The following is a 21,409-nucleotide window of genomic DNA, read 5'->3' as shown; positions in this document are numbered from 1 at the left end:
CATATTCAATCAGCTGGTGTGATACCACTACCTGGTAGTTCTGCCATGGGGCGTATGTATACTTTTGTAAGTATCATTTTTTGGTATTTGTAAAATTTACCGTTATTTATATTATGGAATATACTTTTGTTGTATTAAATATTGTTTATTAGTGAGACGAAATAAACCTGTGTACTTGGAATTTCATAAATATCATTACTTTTTCTAAAACCCGAGATTTATGGGGCGTACGTATACTTATGTAAGACTGTGTACATCCAATAGCATTTAAAAAGTTTAAATCCAATGTCAACGATGCTGCGAATTGATTGTTTTTAAAGATTATGCTAAATGATGGCTGGTTTAGATTAGGTTATCCTAGCATATTTTACATTCAATAAAAGAAGAAGAAGCAATATGAGGCTGAAAAGAATACTTAAAACATAAGCAACTGCAATTATATTTTATTTTAAATTTTAATTTAAATTTTAATGTACATTTTAATTTAACGGAAAACAAGATATAGGGGCACACGACATAACCAAATGACAAAATGACATTTGTTTCTAACTAATTTTATCATCGTATTATTACATATATATCATTTTATATTGTTACGAATGTAACTGATAGGTTTAAGTTAATTTAGTTTAATTTAAAAATTTGAATTGTAACGTAACGTTTTATTACGCAGTTTTTTTTATTTAAGCAACAACAACTACCATGTAGAACTCTCTTCATCATTCTAGTCGTTACATTACCTTTTGTTAATGTTCTTTTGTTTGTTTTGCCAAAATCATGTAATTATCGTTTAGTTTGTTACTTCTTTTCTTGCATTTATTTGTTGTTGTAGTTGTGTTTTAAGCGTTCAACTGAACAGATCGGTAAAAGAAGTGCTGCGTGCTAACTAGATACAAGCTGTGTGCTAGTAATTAAAGTCGGTTCCGAATAAGTGTAATAAAGTAAATAAAGCATTGTAGAAACGTAATCTAAAACGAACCCTGTTTTATTTGGTACAAATCGTACTGGGGAATAAAACAACGTCTACACGGAGATTAGTTAAATCTAATTCCGTAACAATATTATATATAACTTTATTTTATATGTCATAAAAATTAAAAATAGTTTGTGCGGGACCTTTTTATACCCTACACCACTATGTGGAAAGGGTATTATAAGTTTGTTTTGGGAAAAATTCATGTAACACCGCGAAATATTCGTCGGAGACCCCCAATGTGGTATACCAATCTTCATATCTCGACGAGATAAAGCGATTTAGCGATATTTGTCCGTCTATTAAAAATTGTAAACAAGCTTAAGGCCGCAATTATGGACCGATTGTAACGAATTTTTTAAGCAGGTTGGGTTCGGGCCAGAATGGATGGAAATGATTAGTTTTTGGTGATGATCGTGAAATTTTCAGGGGATGAAATGGACCAAAAACTAAATTTTAACCAATTTTGTAGCCGCTCTGTAGGTCAAAATAATAACCCGCAAAATTTTAAACAAAGTTTGAGTTTATGATGAACAAGAAGCGTACAAACCAACGTGAAGATCAGAAAATACTTAGCGGGTTAAAAGGACTGACACTTTTGTGTGAAATTGGTAAAAAATTGTAATAACGTAGCGGTTAAACAACGGAAGTAGTAGTACTACATAAGTGGGTTTCATTACATTTTAGTTTGTGTGAACTAAGCTTTCCTTTCCTGCTACAAAAATGTCTTTGTCATGCTAGATAACTTTTTGGTTTTGGTCATAAGTATTATACATTACATCTCTGATATTTGATAATTAAATTTTCACAATCATTGAAAAGAAGTTCCGTGGAGAGCGATTGTCCAGGGATAGTGGTATAGGGTATCCCATGGTCGGCTCCGTCCGACTATAGACTTTTCTTACTTGTTTATAATAAAATTGAATAAGTCTATTTTAGGTATTAATAGGCAAAAGTTCATTCATTCTCACGACAGGAAATTATTTTTGAGAAAAAATTTCAAAAAGACATAACCCTAATAAAAATAAATACAATTTTCTAAAACAAATAAAAATGGCAAAAGAAAGTAATCGGACACGTAAAATATGTTGACAAAAAATTTAATAACATAGATTTTTTGTTCTAATTATGTGGTCTTTTAATTGATAAAAAGTGCCTTCCTGACCAGACATTGATTGTAGCACTTTGTTGCATTTGGCCAAGCTTCCACCAAAAATCTGTTTCTACTTCATGGCCCATTTTTCAACATAAAACTTCAAAGTTAAGTAAACGAAGCTTTGAATGTACCTGATCAACGTTTTGGTGCGACATGTAACCCCAAATCGGCTGTATCATTTTCCACTAATAAGATCACCTAAAATTCAAGGCTATGAATCTCATTAAGTTATAATTTATCTCATTTCATCTGTACATTATTTTGCAAGGGATTTCATTTTCCGCATTTGCCTTCACCTTCGATGAAGAGGTGGTGGTGATGATGATATTGCAACCAACTCGGCTTTTTTGTTGTACCTATTCTAGTCTTTTGTATGTCAGTTTGGCTAGAATTCCCCTTAGCCACAACATATTCTTATGTAGGTTATGATGGATGATTTCATTAGTTTGAAACTTTTGGATAGCGGCCAAACTTTTAAGGTTTCTATTCTGACAGCAATTGGAAGGCACACAATTCTTACAGCAACTTCCACTTATGTTGTTGACACCACCACTGATGTTCTCAATGCAACCCACCTGATGGGGAAACAATAGATTTGTTTGAGATCGCGGTAGCGCAGGCGTTGTCCAAACTTTTAATTCTCATACGTTGAAAATCCATATTAGTTAGGCGACGTAAGATATTCAAGAAATAAAGTCTTTTTTGTTTCAAGAAACAATTTTTTTTAAAGAAGAATGTACAAGATCATAGTCCTAAATTACATTAGGCAAGTCAAACTTAGTCCCGGGCCACAGTAGAATAATTTCATTGAAATTTTAACATGAAATTATGAGTCTCTAGATTGACTTCCATGGTAGAGTAAAATCATGAAATTGCTGTAATGGGGAATTCGATGTAAGAACACCTAATTTCATGCATTTTTATAATGAAATTTACTCTAGTGTAGACCGGGACTTATATAACAACAAAAGTGTAGCAATCACAAATAAATCATTGAGGTGTTTTCTAAAGCCTTGTGGATAGGATTAAAGCAATTTAAAAATTTATGTTTTTTTTTTTCGTTTTGTTTCAAAATATCAAAAGAAACAAAAATTTTTAGTACATGTCGAAATCGTAATTGGTGATGGGAAGACAACATCCAAAGCCAATTAGTATATGAAGCAAGAATAGTTCAGCTTAGGTAACACTTCCGTTACACATGCCAGTAAATTGGTGCCAATTGAGTACATGTATTATACTCGAAAATGCCGAAAAAGTGTTCGACTGGCATGCAGTTTTCTTGTGTGTTTACACATGCAAGTGCAAGTTCAATTCCAAAATTATTATATAACACACAAAATTGCATTATATTTCAGATTTAAAACACAATTCACAACATATATTATTACGTCTTATTTTATTTCGTTTTAAAAAGATTGTTTTCAGTCATAAACATAATGAATCTGGTATTGCCGCCTTTTCAATATTGTATAATCCCAGAGGGGAAATTATTTATCAACCTATATTTGCATGAAAAACATCAAAATTATGTCTTTACTAACCACTAATATATTGTTACGAATGTAACTGATAGGTTTAAGTTAGTTTAGTTTAATTTCCGTTAATTTAAAAATTTGAATTGTAACGTAAAGTTTTTATTACGCAGTTACTTTATTTAAGCAACAACAACTACCATGTAGAACTCTCTTCATCATTCTAGTCGTTACATTACCTTTTGTTAATGTTCTTTTGTTTGTTTTGTTTTGCAACAATAATGTAATTATCGTTTAGTTCCTACTTCTTGTATTTCGTGTAGTTGTTTGTTGTTGTAGTTACGTCATTACTGTGCTTGTATGTATGTGAGTATGGATGTTCGCTTAGTGCGAATGTGCGTCTGTGTGTTCGCTGCACAGATTCGAGTTGTTGCCATATTTCTAGATATTTCTAGACCAAGGAGATTTTGGGTATAAATAGAGTTACGAATGGCAACATTGGGTGAGTTGTGTTTTAAGCGTTGAACTGAACAGATCGGTAAAAGAGTAGCTGCGTGCTAACTAGAGATTTGCTGTGTGCTTAATAATTAAAGTCGGTTCTGAATAAGTGTAATAAAGTAAATAAAGCATTGTAGAAACGTAATCTAAAACGAACCCTGTTTTATTTGGTACAAATCGTATCGGGGAATAAAACAACGTCTACACGGAGATTAGTTAAATCTAATTCCGTAACAATATTGCAGCTGCCAAGACGTATTATTTGTGTTTCCTAATCTTTTTGAAAATATGCATTAAATCTTTGCATTCTTAAAAGAAACAAAAATGTACATGGATTAAAAAATAGTCTCGGCAACTCTTTTTTCATTGGCAGCCAGCTCAAAATTTTGCTGGCATGAAAAATCTAGTGCCAGTGGAGTCGACAATTCAAAAAATGTAATTGTGGTAGTAAAATATTGTGTATGTATTGAATTTTTCGAACTGTCACTGGCATGTGTAAAGGTTGGGTTAAATGGAGAGCGAATTCGAGGAAAAACAAAGATTTCAAATGTCAAAATCATGACCCAATTAGTCATCCACCAAAATCAGATGGTTTCGATTTGAGCTGTCAAAATTCGTATTTGTCATTTGAATTCGAGTGTGAGCATGGTACAAATACACAGGTAGCCGCATCGGCAATTGTTGGTAACATAAGGTGTCAAAATTTGACATAAATTCAATGCACTTGACACATTATGTTACCATCAGCTGGCATGATAATGCTACCTGTATTATTGTACCATGAGTGTGAGGTATAGAAGTGTCAAACTGTACAGAAACAGGTAGATGTATCTCGAAAACAGAAAACAAATAAACCCAATGTTATACATGTAAAAAGTCAGCATTTGTTGTGTTTTGTATGAGAATTTAATTTACAATAACTTATTTTAGCATTTCAAGTTCGATCAGCTGATATTTTCTTTTTCGTCAAACAAAAATAACTACGGGAACAACTTTTTCTCGGAAATGTTTTGTATGTATCTACCTGAATTGACAGGAAAAGAAATTCGCCTCAAAAATTTGTTCGCCTCTGTTTATAAATTTTGACATTTAAAATCGTTGTTTTTCTTTGAATTCGCCCGGATTGGGGTGATATTGCAGAGAATTCCAACGGAAGATCATTGAAATCCTGGTTGCAGTCCAATATTTTAGATGTGGTTAGAGTGTGTGATGCCTCACCATCATATCCTAATGGGCCATCTTATTTGGATCATTTCCTTATCAGCTCCAAGTTAATTGACCATACCACATCAAATTTTTCAATATCGTCTCTACCATCATTTTCTGATCATTTTCCGCTGAAGTTGTCAATACAAATAGATTGTTCCGAGTTAATTTTGAATGCTCCTCAATCATATACTTCCTACAAGAACACAAACTGGGAGAATTTTAGCAGAGATTTTGGATACGCTTGCCAACATATGTTACCTTTGTCAGAAACTAATCTCAATAACGATGATATCGATGGATTAATTGATTCCTTCAACAGCTGTTTCAACTCTGTTCATGATGATCATTCACAGAAAATCACCATCAGCAATGGCCTGTTTCCTCTCTCAGAAAGATCAAAGCGGTTGTATAAGGTAAAATATCAATGGCAGAAAGAGCTAAAAAAGATATTTCATCGAACGGGAAATAGAATGAGCAGTGAGTATCGTATATTGTCCAAACAAATTCAGCTTCTAAAAGTTATTATAAAAGAATCCATTAATATTGAGCAAGCTAATATATTCAATAATCGTCTACAAAATATCAAACCTGGTCCAACAGCGTTTAAAGAGATTTATAAGTTCAGCGGTAAAAAGAAGTCCCCATTCTGCCAGCAATTGCAAGTCAATAATAGCACTATTACCAACAGCTCCGAAATTGCAAATCATTTCCACCAATGCTATTCCTCTTTTTTCGAGAAACGATTCCAGAATTTCCACAGGATATTCTGCAATCTAGAATTTCATCAATTCTCACATCCACAACTCCAAGTATCTATTCATTTGACAGTCAATTCAACTCAATCTTAAATCCCGATGATTACCATTTCACCAATCCTGAAAAAATTAAGGAAATTGTTCAAAGAATCAATAATAAAAAATCAAGTGGCGTTGATGGAATCTCAAATTTCGTTATACGCAAATTTCCTGAAACCGCTTTGCGAATTATAACATGTATTTGCAACAATTCCATCAACAATGGTTACTTTCCCAAAATATGGAAGCTAGCGAAAATTGTTCCAATCCAGAAGAAACCCAATAGTGAGTCTGTTGCTGACTATCGTCCGATATCCCTTCTATCAAATCTTGGAAAAATTCTGGAACATGTCCTGAAGGAGAAAATAGAAAATGAGTTTATAACCAACCCAATATCCAACTTTCAATTTGGTTTTCAACAAAGACATTCAACACAACACGCTCTTCTAAAGTTTCATAACGATATTACAGCAAATTTGAGAAATCAAATTTGTACTGTAGCCATATCGTTAGATATAGAAAAGGCATTTGACTCTGTGTGCCACAAAGGAATTGTATACAAATTGATTGACTTGGGTGTGGATCCATTTTTAATCAAGATAATACATAGTTACCTGTCTGATCGCAAATTCTTCGTTCAAATTAAGAACGACAAATCAATTCAGGGAGCGGTTAGCAGCGGAGTTCCCCAAGGAAGCGTTCTAGCACCTTTCCTATTCAACATTTTTTTGAACGACTTTCCTCACTCCACAATGCACTCAAAAGCAATTCTTTATGCCGATGATTGCCTTATTTACGCGCACAGTGGTTCGCCAGAGCTGGCGCTGCATCACGCAGAGGAACATTTACATGTAATACACCAATATTACAAAAAGTGGGGTATACGGATTAATGCAGCTAAATCCCAGGCTATTTGCATAAGGAACGCATCGGGGAAATGTCCAAAACATGTGGTACCACAAAGTAAGATGCTGCAAACTGCATTAGACGGTGTTCAAATTCCGTTTAATTCATCCATAAAATATCTCGGAGTTACGTTTAATAATCTACTTAAATTTAACTCACACGTGAGAACAACAATAGAAAGAGCAAAGAAAGTAGTTGGCTCGTTTTCATACTTATTCAACAGCAAATACTTGCCGCAGAAGACTAAAATACTTCTATACAAGGTTGCCATCCGCTCAGTGCTGTTGTACGGATTCCCAATTTGGTTTTCCATTTCACCGTCCGTTATGAAAGAGTTGGAGATCTTTGAGCGGAAAATTCTACGAAGGAGTATAAACAAGAAATTTGAAAATCCCACGAAAATGTTTTCTAATACTTACATTTACGACACTGCAGGAATAGAACCACTGTCTCTATACGCCCTCAACCTCCAAAAGCGATTCGTCGAAAAGCTCCCAACTCATGATAACATATTCATGAATGAAATTTATGACAGAGATAAAGATATCTCGTGGTCATCAACCCAGTACCTGTCCATAATTGGCATCCTCAACGAAATAATTGACGCCGTTCCAGGCAATACAACACCACAGTTTTATACCAAAACCAGCCCAGGCACCCATAGGGGATGATATTTTATTCTAGAATAAGTTTAACAATTTTACACTTATATTATTTTCTCTACAGCAGAGAATTCGTTTCAACTGTGATATTTTAACCACTTACACTTCTTTTATAACATCCAAATTATGTTTATTTGGAATAATCGCTTTCCTGTGATAAATATTTAAATTCTTATATACTTTACTATTTTATCTAGTCATAATTGACCATTCATTGTTTGTTTACATTTGTAAATGCTCTGTTTGACAACTCAAAACAGACACACTCGAATTGTTTTTGTTATTTAGTTTTAAGAAATTATTTATTTTGGCAGACGTCAAATGCTCTGTCAGCAACTGTTCAGGCCGGGAGCAAGCCTTTCTCACTTTATCGTTTATGTTTACACATATATATCTTCAAATTTTTTACTTGCAAGTAGCATCTCACATCACAAACGTGTTAGAATAAGACAATCATAGTTCTAAATTAAGCTAATCATTCCCTGTACATTTCATGTGTCATCGAAAAGAAAATAAGTCTCAATAAATTGATTACTACTACTACTACTTTGAATTCGCTTGATGGATGACCTGTAATTGGGCCATGGGGGGGTTATAATAATATAATTGTTCCAACAGACAAGAGAGACTTCTGTTTTTTAATTCCTTAACGAATTTATTTTTTCCAGTCCGCCATTTCAACGTAAAAATTCGTTACGTTACAATACGATGTCTACTAATCAGCCGTTGAAAATTCTAATCTGGCAATTCTCCTATTACCTAGCGACATTTTTGTTTTGATTACCAGTGTTTATCGTTCATTAATATTTACTCTTCTTTCGTAATTTGCATTTTGTTGTTGAAAAGGGAATGAATAGCAAGGATATAGGAAAGATGGGCAAAAAGGAAAAATCTGGTAAGAAGAAGAAGCATACAGCGCCTTGTAAACAAAACGAGCGAATTGCAATCATTTGACCTTTCTCATTTCCGCAGAGCACCATCACAAGGAGCATCGAGATAAATCTCGTAAAAAACACAAACATCATAAATCCTCCTCTTCGAAGCACAACAAATTGGAAAAACTGGAGTCAACAACAATAAAAACCACTCCAAAGCCGCCACAACCAATTCCAGAGGCTCAAGTCGTCGAAGAAGATATAATTGTGGATGAAAACTTCTCACATGAAATGCAGATAAACAACGACAACACATCGTCCATTGTCTATGATGAGGAGAATGTGGACATAGAAGTGGAGGAGGTAACATTGGATTGTAGCATGGATGAAACGAAACTGGAGGAGGAATGTGGTGGTCAAGTCATAGAAAAAGTGGAGAAGGTTAAGAAAGCCAGCAAAAAGCAAGATAATGCACAGACTCCCACAAATAAACCAACGAGCGCCTCCACATCCAGTGTTGCGGTGGCTGGTGGTAATTCCAAAAAATCAAAGAAACGACGTGACAGTGGTACTTCCAGTGAAGAGGAACGATGGCTTACGGCCATCGAGTCGGGTAAATTGGAAGAAGTTGAAGATGTGGAGCTGCGTAAAATAAAAGATCCCAAATTGATGACGGCTCGTCAAAGGGCAATGTATGATCGTAACAATGATGTTGAATCGGCACCAGGTTTTACAGAAACCCTCATTGCCCTACCAACTGGCTATAAGGAGAAAGAGAAACCTCAAACTGCTGAAGAAATACAAAAAGCAGCTTTGAAGACACTAAAACGTAAGCAACAGGCAGATGAAAAACGTGAAAAAGATAAAAAGAAAACAATGGAACGTTTACTCAAGAAACAGGAGAGTAAAAATCGTTCATCTGCCAAACCAAAGAATGCCAAAGAGGCCACACCGGTGATAAGTTATAAAAATACAGCAGAAGGTGGTTTCATCCATCTACCAGTGGGAGTAGAATTTCCACTTAAGCCACAAGCACCCAAAGAACCGCCACCACGACAGTTATGTGGTATACCAGGTTGCGGTCAGCCGAAAGTATACAATTGTTCAAAAACAAATTTACCACTATGTAGCTTTGCCTGTTATCGTAAGAATGTACAATCGCTTAAGGAAATTATGTGTTAAGATATGCCGTAAGAATTTTGTTTTTCGAATTGAAGAGCGAATAATCAATAATGTTATGAATTCCTCCTAATATGCAATAAATTAATTATAAGACAACTATCAACTTTTTGGAATCTACAAATGTTCAAATGTGTCCCAGCATAGTTAAAGAAAGGTAAGTCTTGAATTTTATTTTGACCTATGCTAAAGATAAATGAAATAAAAAGAAAAAAAATCAATTGATAATCTATAGTATATTTGAAACAAGTGTCGTTCAAGGACATCTCCCATATTGGATTGAAGTCTTCTACCATAAGTAGCCTTGAGATATTAGTCTTGACTTTCAGATTTTCACCATAGATAGTCGTAGATATTCTGATTACAACGATATACAGTTTTCCTGATGGAAGTTCATATTTCTGTAGATAGTGACCCTAAATCTCTAAAAACATCTAACATTCTTCGACAAACATCTCAGAATGGACAAAGTAGACTTCTCTCATATCAATGAATGCACCCCCATATACATTAGCTGCGTTCCTTTACTTACCTGAGGTTACCATTTTTACCATTTGTTACCATTTTTAACCTGCAAAGCGTTCGTTAACCCCAAAAAGTGGTAAAACTGGCAGCAATTTTTAAGAGAGTGAGAGAGGTGAGATCGCACATATGCCTTTTTCTTCTACCACAGGCTACCAGACAAATTTCTTCAGGTAAAAAATGGTAGAATTGATTTTTCAACATTTGTTTGACGATAATTTCACAATGAAAAAAATGATCGAAAAACAGAAGAAAAAGTCGAACGCTGACAACTAAAATTAAAAACTAAAATAAAAGAAGAAAATTGATTTTTTACGTTTCCTTTTGACGTTGCTACCAGACTTTTCTGGTAAAAATGTTCATGAGAGAGCAATTTTGACACTTTTCTCTTTTACCACTTTCACCATTAAAAAAGTAAAGGAACAAAGCTATTAGCTCAATGAATGGGACCGAGTCCGAACGGTGTATATTAAGAGAAGTTTTACATGGCTGTAATACTCAGCAAATGTCGCCAACATTACACCGAGGGGTATTTTTCCACAGTAGAAAATTTGAATTTGCCTGGCTGAAAATCGAAACCGGGGATTCAGCGTGCAAGGCGGGTGTGCAGTTTTTAAAATTAAAATAATAAAATGTATACACGAAGTCCATCAAAACTAGATATTCACATATATATAGCACACACCCATCTATAGAAGATTCCTTTAGGAGTTCGACTATTTATAGAAGATCCCTTTAGAGGGTCTTCAATTTATAAAAGACTTCTTTAGGAGGTCTTCCATCTATAGAAGATCTCTTTAGAAGGCCTTCTATCTACATATATAAGATCCCTTAAGGAAGCTTTCTATCTATAAAAGACCGCTGTAGGAGGTCTGCTATCTACAGAAGACCCCCTTTAGATGGTCCCCAGTCTATAGAAGATCCCATTTAGGAGGTCCCCATCTACAGAAGACCCTTTTAGGTCTTCTATTTATAGAAAACAACTTTAAAAGGTTTTCTATCTGTAGAAGACACTTTATGAAGTCTTCTATCTATAGAAGACAATTTTAGGAGGTCTTCTATTCATAAAATATACCTCTAGAAAGTCCCCTGTCTATAGAATACACGTTTAGGGTGTACTCCTTTTATAGAAGACACCTTTAGGAGGTCTTCTATCTATAGAAATCACTTCTAGGAGGTCTTTTATCTATAGAAGAATACTTTAGGAGTTATTTTATCTGTAGAAGACACCGTTAGGAGGTTTTCTATTTAAAGAAGACACCTTTAGAATATAATATATTTATAGAAGACACCTTTATGAGAAGATACTTTTAGGAGGTCTTCTATCTATAGAAGACCCCTTTAGGAGGTATTTTATCTATAGAAGACCCCCTTAGGAGGTCTTCTATATATAGCAGACCCCTTTAGAAGGTCTTCTATCTATAGAAGACCCCTTTAAGAGGTCTTCTATATATAGAAGACCCTTTAGGAGGTCTTTTTTATAAAAGACACCTTCAGTTGGTCTTCTATTTATTGAATACACCTTTTGGGTGTCTTCTACTTACAGAAGACACCTTTAGGAGGTGTTCTATCTATAGAAGATCTCTTTAGGACGTCTTTTTTTTAAAGACACCTTCAGTTGGTCTTCTATTTATTGAATACACCTTTTGGGTGTCTTCTATTTATAGAAGACACCTATAGGAGGTGTTCTATCTATAGAAGACTCCTTTAGGAGGTCTTCTATATATAGCAGACCCCTTTAAAAGGTCTTCTATCTTCAGAAAACCCCCTTAGGAAGTCTTCTATATATAGCAGACCCCTTTAGAAGGTCTTCCATCTATACAAGACCCCCTTAGGAAATGTTCTATATATAGCACAACCCTTTAAAAGGTCTTCTATCTATAGAAGACCCCTTTAGGAGGTCTTCTGTCTATAGAAGACACTTTTAGGAGGTCTTTTTTATAAAAGACACCTTCAGTTGGTCTTCTATTTATTGAATACACCTTTTGGGTGTCTTCTATTTACAGAAGACACTTCTGGATGTGTTCTATATATAGAAGATCCCTTTAGGAGGTATTTTTTTATACCCTCAGCCTTTAGGCTATGAAGGGTATATACACTTTCATACGGGCAAAATGTGCCTCATCGAAATAATGGTTTTAGACCCCAAGTATGTTTGGACGAAATGTGTTTCAGACAATTTGGAGTCGATTGAGCAATGTCCGTCCGTCTGTCCGTCTGTCTGTCTGGCTGGAGCGCACGATAACTCTCGAAGGGATGAACCGATTCGGTTCTAATTTTGGCTTTCGTAATATTTTGTCCAAACTTAGTTTAAGTTCGAAGATGAGCTATATCGGTCCACTCCTTCCGGTACCTCCCCCACAAAAGTTCGAAAATGTTCGGAAAATTTGTACGCACGATAACTCTTGAAGGGTGTAACCGATTTGATCCATACTTTGCCCATCGTGGAGCGTGTACCAGACTTAGATCAGGTTTTAATATGGACTCAATCGGTCCACTCCGTCGGGTACCTCCCACACAAAATTTTGGAAAAGTTCAGTTTAGGAACATCTCTCGAATCGCTTTGATTTTTGCTTTAGCAACTTGTATTCACTGCCCTCCATACGACGGTGTAAGTTTCATCAGGGGCAAGTCCATACTTCCTGAGAAAATAGCCTGAAAGTTGCAAAAAACCCCTATGACACCGTGTGAGGAGGTTGGAGGGCAAAATAACTCTCGAACAGGTCTGCCGATTCGGTCCAAAGTTTGGCCTTAGTAATATTTTGTCCAAACATAGTTTAAGTTCGAAGATAAGCCATATCGGTCCACTCCTTCAGGTACCTCCTCCACAAAAGTTCAAAAATGTTCGGAAAAATTGTGCGTACGATAACCCTTGAAGAGAGTGGCCACATAAAATGCAACAATCTGGCAGCATCATAGCAGTGTTGCATGCATCAGTAGTTTTTAAGTTATTATCTCTCTCTACTCATTGTCAGTACACAGTCAGTTAGAGTTGGGCAATCTAGTTCCCGGAGCGGATCGATCTTTCTAGTTCCTTTTCCAAAAGGAACTAGTTCCTTAATATAGTTCCAAATAGTTCCGAGAGCGATATAGTTCAATGAATATTTTTCTTTCATCGTTCTTTCTGTTTCCTTCGTTCCAAATAGTTCCGAGAGCGATATAGTTCCATGAATCTTTCTCTTTCACCGTTCTTTCTGTGTCCTTCGTTTAAAAATAGTTCCGAGAGCGAAATATATCGTACCTTTTGTTTTCATTGTTTGTGGGAATTGACATAATAATAAATGAATTGCAGCGATGTTAGGTGTATGTAATTTATGTTTATTTGCCAATGTAAAATAAGAAAAATTAACGCAACGAAAAAAGATCGACGTGGGTGAGGTGATACATTAAAGGAATGAGGTGAACAAAAGGAACTATGTGAACTAAAGGAACTATATAAAAGAAAGAGCTGGATATAGTTCCAATAGTTCCTCATTCGGAATAGTTCCTTGGAACTAGTTCGTTCCGGAACTACACAACTCTACAGTCAGTTAGTTACTTTGCAACCACCAATTAATAGACATCTCATCTGTACATATTTCATTGTTCTTCATAATTAATACTTTATTTCAACTCATAAAACAACTTAAAGTTTTATTCAATAAATGAATTGATTGTTATGTTTAAACATCGTCTTTCATTCAATCGACCACCTCCGTAAGAACATAACAACCTGCTTTCGAATCACTTTGATTTTTGTTGAAGCAACTTGCATTGCTGCCTCAATTGCGATGGTAAAAGTTGTTTCAGGGGCAAGTTCATACTTCTTGAGCAAACATCCCTGAAGGTCTAAAAAACCCCTATGGTACCATATGTAGTGGATATAAATCCATTCTTTTTAGTATCTCCTCCGCAAAACTTTTGATCTCTAATCCTAATCAACATTTTTGTCAGTTCAAACGCACAAAATTTTTAAAACTCCCTAAATACATGCGTTTTTTGGAAAAAAAAATTGTTTCAATATACACAGGCTGAGGGTATATCTCTGTCGGCAAAGCCGACTGATACTTTTTTACTTGTCTATTTTATAAAAGCTTTTATATTTCAGAATTTCCATGATACTTATTTTGTGAATTTTGCATAGGCATCTGCACGTAAAATGTGTTACTTGATGGCAACCCCGATAAACAGATGACAAACAAAAAATAAGAAAAAAATGTAATCAAATTTGCCCAAAAATAATTGTGATAATATGAAGAAACGGATGTACATATACGCGTGTGCTTCTATGGAAATAAATAAAATTGCATTCCCTTCCAGTTTTCGTGTGTTTTGTGTCATTTATTACTCAAATTATTTAATTTTCATTCAAAACCATGGGTCTTTTCCATTCGTTATTATTTGACGTATTCGATCGTCTGATTTTGTTACGAAAACCAAAAAAGTTATGCCGGGCATACACTATGGGCATGCACGACAGCATTTGTAATAGTATTAGTAAATTTTGAAGTTTTTGTCAATGTATTTGGGAGTAGTTTTGGCAGGATTGAAATCAAAATAGTTTTGATTTTGTAAATGAACCCCTTTCAATCCGATGAATTTTGTTTATTTTCCAAGTAACCAACAAATAATTTTTGAAAACAACAAATATTATTTGTGAGGAAATTAAAAATTTGGAAAACTTCAACACAAAATCGAGTTCTGGAGGAAAATTCAGCATTTTTTGCAATATGGATTGAAGGAATGCCACACACTATTCAATCACACACGTACACAAGGGTTCATTTGGCAGTGCAGTTTGGCAGTATAGTGTATGCCCCGCATTACAAAAATAAAAAGCTCTCATTTATTTGTCACACGAATACAAACGTCAACCGCTATGACAACCAAATTGAGTCTTCGTTCATGAAATCGACGAACGAATGGGCAAAAACTGTTTACAAAAACAAGCTGTTAGTCTTCGCTGGGGGTATAAAACATTCCCTTAGAGTTTTGTCGGTATAGGTCCACGCCTTCATATAGTCCCCATAGAACGGTACCTCCCGATTTTTGGTATTTTGAAGGTTGTGGCCTTAATATTCCTCCGAAATAGCTAAAATTTGGTATTTAGTCTTCGCTGGGGGTATAAAACTTTCCTTTGGGATTTTGTCGGTATAGGACCACGCCTTCATATAGCCCCCATAGAACGGTACCTCCCGATTTCCGGTATTTTGAAGGTTGTAGTCTCAACATTCCTCCGAAATGGCTAAAGTTTGGTACTTAGTCTTCGCTGGGGGTATAAAACTTTTCCCCAGAAATTTGTCGGTATATGTCCAGTCCTTCATATAGCCCCCATAGAACGCTACCTCCCGATTTTCGGTATTTTGAAGGTTGTGGCCTTAACATTCCTCCGAAATAGTTAAAATTAGGTATTTAGTCTTCGCTTGGGGTATAAAGCTTTCCTTTGGAATTTTGTCGGTATAGGACCACGCCTTCATATAGTCCCCATAGAACGGTACCTCCCGATTTCCGGTATTTTGAAGGTTGTAGTCTCAACATTCCTCCGAAATGGCTAAAGTTTGGTACTTAGTCTTCGCTGGGGGTATAAAACTTTTCCCCAGAAATTTTCGGTATAGGTCCACACTTTCATGTAGCCCCCATATAACGGTACCTTCGGATTTTTAGGTTTTTGGCCTTAATATTCCACTGAAAAAGCTGAATCTTGATATTTAGTCCTCGTTGGGGGTACTCAACTTTCACTTCTAAACTTGTCTATATAGGTCCACGCTTTCTTATAGCCCCCATGAAAACCCACCAAAATGGTTGAAATTTGGTATTTACTGTTTGTTGGGGGTATACAACATTCCCCGAGAAATTTCAATGTATTTCGGTATTTTGAAGGTTGTGGCTGAAAATTGTTATTTAGTCTTTGCTGGCGCTATTCAACTTTCCCCCAGAAATTTCTCGGTGCAGGTCCACGCTTTAATATACCCCCAAAGAGCGGTACCTACCGAGTTTCGGTATTTTGAAGGTCTTGACCTCAATATTCTACCGAAATGGCTGAAATTTGGTATTAGTCTTCGTTGTGGGTATAAAACTTTATCGGTGCAGGTCCACGTTTTAATATAGCTCCCATAGAACGGTACCTCACGATTTTCGGTATTTTGAAGTTTGTGGCCGCAACAACCCACTGAAATGGCTAAAATTTGGTATTTAAGTTGGAGGTAAAAACCTGTCCAATTGAAATTGGTCGGTATATATAAACGTTTCGATATGCCCCCATAGAAAGGTACCTCCTGATTTTCGTGATTCTAAAGGTTGTGATGTCAATATCCCATCGCAATGACTAATTTTTTATTTAGTCTTCCATGCGGTTAAAAAATATTACAGAAGACAATTATCAGTATAGATCCACGTCTTCCTATATCCCCCATAGAAGTGCACCTCTTGATTTTCGGAATTTTGAAGGTTTTAGGCACATTATCTTACCGAAATTTGGTATTTAGTCTTCTTTCCGCCAGAAATTTGTCGGTATAGATCGACGTTTTCAGTATTTTGAAGGCTGACCACATTATTTTACCGAACTTGCTATGTACATAGACAAGATGCAAAGGGCAGCCTCGATCCTGATAACTGGAGCTTTTAGAAGTACACCACAAACAGCTCTAAATGCGATGTTGAACCTCTTGCCCATGAGACTCAGCATCAAAGGTCAAACAGCACGTAGTGCCCTAAGGCTACATGAATTGAATCGTTGGGAGCTGGGACCAAAACTTAGCTTAAATCTGCAGGGGAAATAAACTGAAACTGAAATTCACCAATCCAAAGATTTGAAGATTTTGGGGTCGTTATCCCTAGTAGAGATGACTGGGTCCGTAGTAACCCTCCTCTGGACGGTCTGGCTTTCTACACAGACGGTTCCAAGATGGAAGAAGGTACCGGAGCTGGCGTCTACTGCGAAAAGCTTTGTCTCGAATACTCATATAGGTTGAACAGCAACTGTAGTGTTTTCCAAGCAGAAATCTTCGCGATGAAAATGGCTGCAGAGTTGATAAAAAGTCTGGATGCAGAAACCTTTGAACCGGTGACTATCTTCGTTGATAGTCAGCCGGCTCTTAAAGCCATCAAATCCTCCAACATCAAGTCTGAGGCCGTTCTTGAGTGTAGAACTGCTTTGGCGAAGCTCACAAACGCTGTCCGACTCTGCTGGGTACCGGGACACTGTGACATTGTGGGAAACGAGAAGGCAGATGAACTGGCAAGACATGGATCCCAATCAACAAGTCTAGCAATCACTGATTCAATCAAACCACCCATATGTCACCTTTTTCAGAGAGTGGAGACGTTCTTTGAAGAACGAGCCAAGGAACTATGGCCTAATGAATCAAGGTGCAACGTGTCAAGGAACATTTGGCCGACTCTATCAACAAACAGAACAACTTCGCTCTTAAATTTGAGCCAATCAGAAATCAGGGTATTGATGGGAGTCATTACCGGTCATTGCAACACCCGAGCTTTTATCGGCAAATGGCAGGATGATGGCGTGGATTATTGCAGGATCTGTGAAGATGAGGAGGAAACGGAGACTATTGAGCATATTTTATGTCGTTGCCCGATGATAACTCAAAAGCGATATAGATTAACAGGAGTATGCTTTCCTCCAAAGTTAACCTTCTACTCAAACATGGAACCAACAATCATAAACAACATCATCAAAAATTTGAATTGGCTGGGACGGCGCGACTCATAAGCGTAACTACTTATCTGACAGTTTTCTACCATCACCAAATAAACTATCCTCCTTTCTTTATTACATTTTCATCTTTAATAATCCATTTATTATCACTTTCCCAACTCTTTTACTTTTCTCAGGTACCTTCTCAGGTACTTCTGAACCTCTTTTTCTGATTTATGGATGATCACAATGGACCGAAAGGTCTCCGAGTGGCGTAGTCAATATACATTGACTACACATCCCCAAACTTAACCTAACTTAACCTACCGAACTTGCTGAAATTTGGTATTAAGCCGTCTTCATAAACGAAAGGAAAATAATTGTTCCATTTTACTTCAATACAACTTGTGGTGGAGGGTATAACAAGTTCGGGGCCCGGCCGAACTTAACGCCGTTCTTATCTGTTATTTTTAAAATTAGGTATTTATTCTCCAGTTATTGTTTTTGTACAGCCCATGGTTTAATAAGAAAGGTTAGCCAAAGCTTTATGTCAATTTAATTTTTTTCATTCGAGTATGCCTAAAACTTCAAAACAATATAAACAAACTGTATATTTGTGTGTGGTGTTTGAATAATATGCCAAACAATTTAAAAAACAATCGAATTCAATGATTTTTAAAATTGTTTTTAGACCATTTGTATGGGAGGAATTGGTGAGATTTGCATGGAAACAATCAGTTTATCATATTCACAACTCGATTATGTGAAGAAAACTTAACTCTTCATTCATTTTTCGCGTTTTTTATAAAATGCTCAAAAAATGCATTGTAAACAAACCCACTTGTTGCTTTTATTTTGAAGTTTTAGGAATTCAAGGAAAACAAGGGTTCTATAGATTTTTTTCATTTAAATCTACCTCTTTACTTATACCATGGTACAGCCGAATGATTCTTTTTTACTTATTTTATTGGAAATACGTTTCTTCTTATTTATTGATTCATTAAATAATTATTAATTAATTCCTGTTGCTCCGATTCCACTCGCTGCAAATATTGATATTCACTTTTTAAGCGTTCCAATTCCATGTTCTTCTCATGGATTTTGCTCTAGAAAAACAAAGAAAATATTTTTTCAATAAAATAATGCATACCATTTACCGAAACACCATACCTGATATAACTGCTGCTCCGCTTGCCTTTGTTTGGCCATTGTCTTTAAACGATTCTGTGTACCAATAGCACGCAGTTTTTCCTTTTCTACATCTTTGGCATAGTTTTTGAGAATTTTATCAAATTCTACGGCCAATTTTTTAAATTCATCCAGTTTATTTGCATACTCCAGGCATTCTTCACGCAACTCGTTGGTTTCGTTGGCAATGCGAGGGTCTTGGACCCGCAAACGATAGATGTCATCGATGAAGAGACCCGCTTTTTGTAGTTCTTCGGACATTTTTTTCTTCTGTTCGGAAGTTTGCTATTGTTTTGGTTTTTATGTGTTCTTTTTCGTTCGGCTGTCGTATTGCAGGGTTGTTAGGCGTTCCCATGGTTACCGATCCGTCCTATTTGCCACTTTGTAGTTTCTTATAAATATTTTTGAGGGCGGCTATTTCGGTTTCGGGGTCGAATTAGCCATGTCCGTTCGTTCGTAGCTTAATCATTTTCGTTTGCAAGTCCATACTTACTGACAGAACAACTCAAATGCTCAAAAATTCCTACGTTGACCAAATAAAGCATGATACAATAAGAAGGTAGCATTATCAGCCCAGCTGAAGCCCAGCTGATGGTAACATAATGTGTCAATTGCATTGAATTTATGTCAAATTTTGACATCTTATGTTACCAAAAACGGCAGTTGCTGCTGGAACGATATCGTTAGGTAGAAATGAAAAACTTTTCCTCCGATAAAATAACATAGAACAAGTATTCTTTATTTGGCAAATTCTTTGAAAAACAGCAATACACAGCAAGAAAATGTCAGTAAAATTAAGTCATAAAAAAAACATAATCAGAGTTCAATTTTAAGTCTTCACGGGTGGAAATTTCTCGCTTTGCTATTTCGTCCTTTTATGTGGCAACAGAAAAATCCCCAGACGAAAGCAACCTTATTCGCTATTTCTTGTTCATTTACAATAGGGCGATATGTGAATGAGAATTTTCCCAAACGTGAAAATTTAAAATTTAATTAATAATTTTTTACAATTTAAAAAAATGAACGTTTATAAAAAAATAACATTTTTTTATTATTTTAATTAGTATACATTGTTGTTGTTATATTTAAAATTATAAAAACAAAATAAAAATTAACTAAAAATTTGAAGAAAGCTTTTTAAGACCTAAGTAAAAAGAAACTCCATCCCGGCTGCCATTAATAAATATTCAAAGAAAGAACCAGCCACTTGTGTTGCAGCCACAAAACAATAACACTCGTCTATCCTTCGGCTTCTAATTACTGCCAATAAACAATAACAATCATCCATTCATCCATTGTACTCCAGCTTCCAATTACCACAATTTAATGGGCGGCTTAAAATCGGCACATTTCGGAAAACCAGCGGGTACTGGTGGCAGATCTTTCCTAGTTCCAACTTGAAATATTAAATTCATGCCAATAACAATGTGATACTGGAAATGACAATGGAATAACCAAAATCCTGGATTATCAGCACGAAACCGTATTATGGTATAACCATTATTTGGCACCGGAACCGTATCTCTTAGCGAAGGCTTCAAGAATTTCCTCACCAACATACCGCGCCGATCTAAATCCATGGCCAGTTTTAAACTCATACGTTGAGTCACTTCGTCCAGTGATCGACCCATACCAATGACATAAAATGGCATACCATGCAAGTGAAATGGATGACTGATATTGATCTGCTGCACCTCATCGATCAGGACAATTTCCACAATTGAATTCAACGGTAAATCAATTTTGTGCACACATTCACAATTCTCGCCACAATCCACAGGTCGATTATCGCCATTGCAAAATAAATGCGGTGGTATATCATCGTATTGTGAAAGCGGTGGTGATGGTGGTGATATATAGGAGACTTCATCAATTAGTGATACCAAGTGATCAGCATCAGAAGCAACTGCAGGTGGGGGATGAATGAAGGGGAACGGGGGTTTTTTGGGAGAGAAAGAAAAAAACAAAACAAAAAAATATTATTAGTTAATTATAATAACAAGGTATTTGGTATCTTTTCAGGGTCCATTGCATTTGATTGATGGTTGTGTCAGGTTTGGGAAATTAATTGGTTATGTCTGGAGTAATATTGTCAAAAAAAAAGTCAGCTGAATAGGTTAGATGTTTTTTAACGAAGATGTAACTAACTAACTAAGCAGCGGCCCTGACTCATCTTGGCCCCTATTTCATCTCAAGTGGACACTGACCTCCCCGAGCTGCCTTTAACATCCGTTAAAGTTAGTAAGCTAACATATGCCGCGCGTTCACCCATAAGAAGGTTAAAAACTTGGGTTGGGCGTTGGCCTAGTATCCCATCCCTCCAAAAAGCAACATACTATGAA

At 35.9% G+C, this 21,409-nt stretch overlaps 3 protein-coding genes and 1 long non-coding RNA gene across 5 annotated transcripts; 1 reads left to right on the top strand and 3 right to left on the bottom strand.

The window, feature by feature from the left end:
• Positions 1-4,982: 4,982 nt before the first annotated feature.
• On the bottom strand, positions 4,983-8,211 carry LOC141405926 (uncharacterized). 2 transcript variants are annotated; one of them, XR_012413284.1, is made up of 5 exons: positions 7,774-8,133; positions 7,428-7,688; positions 5,897-7,367; positions 5,567-5,820; positions 4,983-5,501 (listed from the first exon to the last, which is right to left on the bottom strand). It is a non-coding gene; the product is annotated as an uncharacterized lncRNA (long non-coding RNA). The 2 variants fall into 2 exon arrangements; XR_012413285.1 differs by having other exon boundaries at positions 4,983-5,516; positions 5,897-8,211.
• Positions 8,212-8,416: 205 nt separating this feature from the next.
• Positions 8,417-9,823, top strand: LOC141405924 (uncharacterized). The gene is made up of 2 exons (XM_073990816.1): positions 8,417-8,565; positions 8,643-9,823. The coding sequence occupies exons 1-2, from the start codon at positions 8,520-8,522 to the stop codon at positions 9,725-9,727; spliced, it is 1,131 nt and encodes a 376-aa protein (XP_073846917.1). The 5' UTR covers positions 8,417-8,519; the 3' UTR covers positions 9,728-9,823.
• An 8,990-nt stretch (positions 9,824-18,813) lies between these two features.
• On the bottom strand, positions 18,814-19,476 carry IFT20 (intraflagellar transport 20). The gene is made up of 2 exons (XM_073957012.1): positions 19,050-19,476; positions 18,814-18,985 (listed from the first exon to the last, which is right to left on the bottom strand). Exons 1-2 carry the CDS (start codon positions 19,326-19,328, stop codon positions 18,869-18,871), a joined length of 396 nt encoding a protein of 131 aa, XP_073813113.1. The 5' UTR covers positions 19,329-19,476; the 3' UTR covers positions 18,814-18,868.
• Positions 19,477-20,380: 904 nt separating this feature from the next.
• Positions 20,381-21,037, bottom strand: LOC141387388 (uncharacterized). Its single transcript, XM_073957010.1, has one exon. It carries the CDS (start codon positions 20,717-20,719, stop codon positions 20,381-20,383), a length of 339 nt encoding a protein of 112 aa, XP_073813111.1. The 5' UTR covers positions 20,720-21,037.
• Positions 21,038-21,409: the final 372 nt, after the last annotated feature.

Source organism: Musca autumnalis, unplaced genomic scaffold (assembly GCF_047663935.1).
Source record: "Musca autumnalis isolate F117 unplaced genomic scaffold, ASM4766393v1 scaffold_5, whole genome shotgun sequence".
In the NCBI taxonomy this organism is placed as follows: domain Eukaryota; kingdom Metazoa; phylum Arthropoda; class Insecta; order Diptera; family Muscidae; genus Musca; species Musca autumnalis.
This window is presented reverse-complemented; position numbering and strand designations above follow the sequence as displayed.

Excerpts from the sequence above, each read along its gene's own strand:
- LOC141405924 (XM_073990816.1), top strand. The coding sequence starts at position 8,520 with ATGAATAGCAAGGATATAGGAAAGATGGGCAAAAAGGAAAAATCTG. Across the intron at positions 8,566-8,642 it reads GGGCAAAAAGGAAAAATCTG|AGCACCATCACAAGGAGCAT; the intron begins GTAAGAAGAAGA and ends TCATTTCCGCAG.
- IFT20 (XM_073957012.1), bottom strand. The coding sequence starts at position 19,328 with ATGTCCGAAGAACTACAAAAAGCGGGTCTCTTCATCGATGACATCTAT. Across the intron at positions 18,986-19,049 it reads CGGAGCAGCAGTTATATCAG|AGCAAAATCCATGAGAAGAA; the intron begins GTATGGTGTTTC and ends TTGTTTTTCTAG.
- LOC141387388 (XM_073957010.1), bottom strand. The coding sequence starts at position 20,719 with ATGCCATTTTATGTCATTGGTATGGGTCGATCACTGGACGAAGTGACT.